This window comes from Peromyscus leucopus, chromosome X (genome assembly GCF_004664715.2).
Source record: "Peromyscus leucopus breed LL Stock chromosome X, UCI_PerLeu_2.1, whole genome shotgun sequence".
NCBI lineage: Eukaryota > Metazoa > Chordata > Mammalia > Rodentia > Cricetidae > Peromyscus > Peromyscus leucopus.
Genome location: NC_051083.1, coordinates 8,056,671 through 8,061,383, shown reverse-complemented (window position 1 = coordinate 8,061,383; position 4,713 = coordinate 8,056,671). Strand labels below are relative to the sequence as shown.

Below are 4,713 nucleotides of genomic sequence, written 5' to 3'. Positions count from 1 at the left end.
CATGATTTCCACATGCACACTATGGCATATGTGCCCTTACACACACACACACACACACACACACACACACACACACACACTAATGATAATAATAATAAATCTTTTTAATGACGATGAAACAACAATGAAGACTGAGTCTCTGGATTGTCTGTGAATCAATGCATTAATTTTAAGATATTCTTTACAATTTCAGTCAAGATACTTATAGCTGAAAGTAAATGCAAGTCTCGGGAAGCATTTTGAAAACAAAATTTTGGCCCAACTGTAATGTGACATTAACTTGTTCTAGAATGTTTTAATATTATTGACAAGACATCTTGGTGATAATCAAATGACTTGTAGTTTACAAAGCACATGGGCATTCTTTTGAAGAAAGCAAATGAAATTATTTGAGCTACTGTTTCAGCAAATAAAAAGAATCCAGAGATAAATCAACTGGGATGTATATATAAATGAACAGTGACACGGCTGAATTAGTCACAACTGACCACTAGAGAGCTGTTAGCCATGCTTCCTTACAACCAGCTCTAATGTATTTGTAAGCAGGAACAAAATTCTGTGGTTACAACTGACAAAGAAGTGCCAAGGCAACTCCACCAAGCACAGCTAACCTCTATTCTTGCTGCAATTTTGTAGTTATTAGCACATTACATGAGCCAAAGGCTGTTGCAATTTCAAATATGAGACTATTTTGCTTTGTAGGGAAAGTATAAACTATTCTTGAACATTAATGACATAGAAGCATTCATATATGATATGTTCAGTGTGGTAGAAAAATTAAAGCATAAATCAGAGATGTTGGAATAGAACATTTTAAAAGGCAAAAAAACAACAAAAAAACCTGAAGTGATTTTTTTCTGTTTTTAAAAATGACCAGGGATGTAGCTCAGTTGATAGAGAGCTTGTTTTACATTCATGAGTCCCTAGATTCAATTCCCAGAACTGTATAAATGGGTGCAAGCCTGTAATCGCAGTCCTCAGAAAGTAGAGACAGAAGGAACAGAAGTTCAAGAACATCTGGCTACATAATGAGTTCAAGATCAGCTTGGAATACCTGAGACCTGTCTCAAAAATAAACTATACACTATGAAGAAAGGAATGGGAAACTGGACATGATTGTGCAGGCAGGCCTGTACTCCCAAACCTCGGGGAAGCTGAGGCCAGCCTGGTCTACAATGTTAAGATCTTGTCTCGCTGGGCGGTGGTGGCGCACGCCTTTAATCCCAGCACTTGGGAGGCAGAGGCAGGCGGATCTCTGTGAGTTCGAGGCCAGCCTGGGCTACCAAGTGAGTTCCAGGAAAGGCGCAAAGCTACATAGAGAAACCCTGTCTCGAAAAACCAAAAAAAAAAAAATCTTGTCTCAAATACAAACAAACGACCACAAAAAGAAGGGAGGAAGGGAGGGAGGGAGGGGAGGGGAGGAGGGAAGGAATGGAAGAAGGAAGGAAGGAAAAGAAGAGGAAAAGGAAAAAAAGAAAGGGGAAAGAGAGAAAACGAGAAGGGAGAAAGGTGAAGGTGGGCTGTGACCACCTAGCAGCTAGGGGGCAGCTAAAGTTACCTTTGCCCTAGAAACCTGAGCCTTGTGACTTTGAGGATTGTGACGCCTGGGCATGGGAGAGAGACAGATTGGTTACCACTGTGACACGTGAGTAGTGGAGGAGGAGACAGAGGTTAAGGACCTGACATTTCAGCAGAGCAGCTGCTTTCCTAAAGGTGCACTGGAACCTAGCGCAGAGAGACAGCTGACCTGACACCCTGGTGATGACAACAGCGTCTTGTGTCCTTTAGACTCAGGCTATGGAACAGGACAACCTTTATGACCTCTCTCAAATAACTAACAGTCTTTTTATCAGTAATGCTGTGGTCGCTAACGACAAACTCGCCCTGTCCAACAACCATATCACCACAATTATCAATGCCTCGGTAGAAGCAGTGAATGCGTTCTTTGAAGACATTCAGTACGTGCAAGTGCCGGTGAGTGGTGCTCCCAACGCCTACCTCTATGATTTTTTCGACCCATAGCTGATCACATCCACGCCGTGGAAATGAGGAATGGCCGCGTGCTGCTGCACTGTACCTCAGGAGTGAGCGGCTCAGCAGCCTTCTGCCTTGCCTATCTCATGAAATACCACAACATGACGCTGCTGGATGCACACACATGGACCAAGTCCTGCCGACCCATCATTCGTCCCAACAACTGCTTTTGGGAGCAACTTATTCATTACGAGTTCAAGCTATTTAGTAAGAATACTGTGCGCATGATCAACTCTCCTATGGGTCTGATCCCTAACATCTATGAAAAGGAGGCCCATGTAATGGAGCCAATATGAGCCACCCACCCCTCCCCAGACATCTGCATTGGCTCCTACATCAAGATAAACGAATAACCTTGGACCTTTGGTTAATTACAAAAACAAAAACAAGAAGAGGCCTTGTGGATGAGGGGGGAAAGGATTGGGATTTTTAATTGTCCTATCTTCAAATAAAGTTACATGTAAGATGATGAAATGTTTCTAAGTCTTATCTTTAAAGAATAAAATTTAGTAATGTAAGATAGTAAAATATTTCTTACCTCTTAAGAAATAGGTCAGGGGACGGGGACCTGGCAGAAGGCAGGGGTGGGAGTGCACAGGACAGAGGTCAGAGTGTGGGGAAAGGTGGATCCAGGTGTGAGGTACAGAGGCAGGGGATGGAGGAAGGTGTGTCTGGGAGGCTGAAGATGTTAGGCAGGATTCGGAAAGGTGGAAATGGGGGAGGTGATGTATGTGAGGTAAGGATATGAGGGAGTGAGAGAAGAGGGTTGGAATTTTGAGGTGGGGTATGCTGAGGGGGAAAATAGGGGTGGGAGGGTTAAGATTGCAAAGTATAGTTACAAGCAGGTAAGAGTGAGTGGGAATGGGAGGACATGGGGAAATAGAGAAGGTGGGAGGAAGAGAAGATTGGGGTTATGAGGTAGGAGTGTGTGAAGGTAATGGAAGGGGAGAGGAGGAGAGAGGTGGAATCATGAGGTAGGAAAATGTGGAGGTGGAAGGTGGAGGAAGATGGAGTGGGTGTAAGATGGGGATTGGGGAGTAGGGAAGTAGGAGATGATAATGAACTGCATTTGTGAGGTAGGAATGTGGGGCCAGCAGGGAAGGAGTTGCTCTGTTTAAATAGCACTGTGTACATCCAGAAGACTTGGGATCCTGAGCCCTGCCTGGATTCACTACACTGCAAGTAAATCCTCTTCCCACTCCAACTCAAAATCAGAGCTTTTGACATCATGATATCTTGGATAAGCAAGAACGTACTGAAAAATGGCTTCCAAGCCTTCACATCAGGCTCTGGGAAGCCTCTGGGAGTCCCAAGCCATTCCTGACTGATTTTTAACTCCAGTTACCCAACTCTCATTTTGTAGATTGGATTTATGCATTTGTTGAAGAAGTCATTCCACTCTATACAGTTTGGGGTTTGTTGTTTGGTTGATTTGTTTTGTTTTTGAGTAATGTATTAAACATCAGAGCCTCAAGAGGTCCTTGGAGACCCCCTCAGCAGCCTCCCAGAGGGACATTAGTTTCAAGATCATGTGCTGAGAATGAGCTGACTTGACACAGGTTCTTCTCATGGACCTTGACTTGTGTCTTAGTTAGGGTTTCTATTGCTGCGACAAAACACCACGGCCAAAAAGCAAGTTGGCGAGGAAAGGGTTTATTGGGCTTATACTTCACATTTGTAGTCCATCACTGAAGTAAAGTCAGTACAGGAACTCAAACAGGGCAGGAATAATGCAGAGGCCATGGAATAGTGCTGTTTGCTGACTTGCTCCCCATGTCTTACTCAGTCTGCTTTCTTGCAGAACTGACCAACAGTCCAGGGGTGGCACTGCCCACAATGGGCTGGGTCCTCCCCTACAAACCAGTAATAAAGAAAACGCCCTGCAGGCTAACCCACAGCCCAATCTTACCGAGTCATTTTGTCAATTGAGGTTCCCTCTTCTCAGATGACTACAGTTTGTGTCAAGTTGACATATATCTGGCCAGCACAACTTGGAAGGCTGGAGTTGCTGGCCATGTCTCAGTCCTGATAGTCTCAACCACTGACACCTCCTTCTATTGCCATTTGGAGGTCTCTAGGAGTCTCAGTTTTCTATCAAAGCAACCAGAGACCTTCTGAAGACAAAACCCTTTAGTACAACCTGGCAACTGCAAGGTTTCAGCCGAGAGTAGAGAGCAGTGAGCATGCTCCTCATGGCCTTTCTCTGACTCTGAAACTTTTTGTTGTTTACAAAACACTCTTCCAAAAAAGATCATCCAGTGTGGAAAAACTGGTTTAAGGTCTTGTCAGACTTTTTAGAGGCTTCATTGTGTTGAATGAACCTCCCCATCCCCCACCCATACCTAGTTTAGAATCACAGATTCTAAACTGATCTTGCTAGTTACTAGATCTGGGTGGAGCATTTACCAAAGGGATGCAAGAATGAGTCCCATAAGCAGGCCCTAGAATCAAAAATTGTTCCAACTTTCTGGATACCTGAGGCTCTGACTCAGATCCAGCCATTGTACTTCAGAGGATTTTAGACAGACACAGAAAGACGGAGACAGATTAAGACTGTTCAGGTTGAATCCAACCTGTGGGTCCAGAGACCAATGAAATTCAAAAGCCCCTTCTGTCCAGACCGGCCCTCACCCTGACCCCTACTACCACAAAGGAAATACATGTTGGGAGGTTTCATCA

The 4,713-nt window shown here is 44.2% G+C and overlaps 1 protein-coding gene across 1 annotated transcript; it reads left to right on the top strand.

The window, feature by feature from the left end:
- The first annotated feature begins 1,665 nt into the window (after positions 1 to 1,665).
- Positions 1,666 to 2,467, top strand: LOC114697609 (dual specificity phosphatase 21-like). Its single transcript, XM_037199345.1, is given in 2 exon segments — positions 1,666 to 2,014; positions 2,017 to 2,467. Coding segments are annotated over 2 exon segments (531 nt in total). The 5' UTR covers positions 1,666 to 1,797; the 3' UTR covers positions 2,331 to 2,467.
- Positions 2,468 to 4,713: the final 2,246 nt, after the last annotated feature.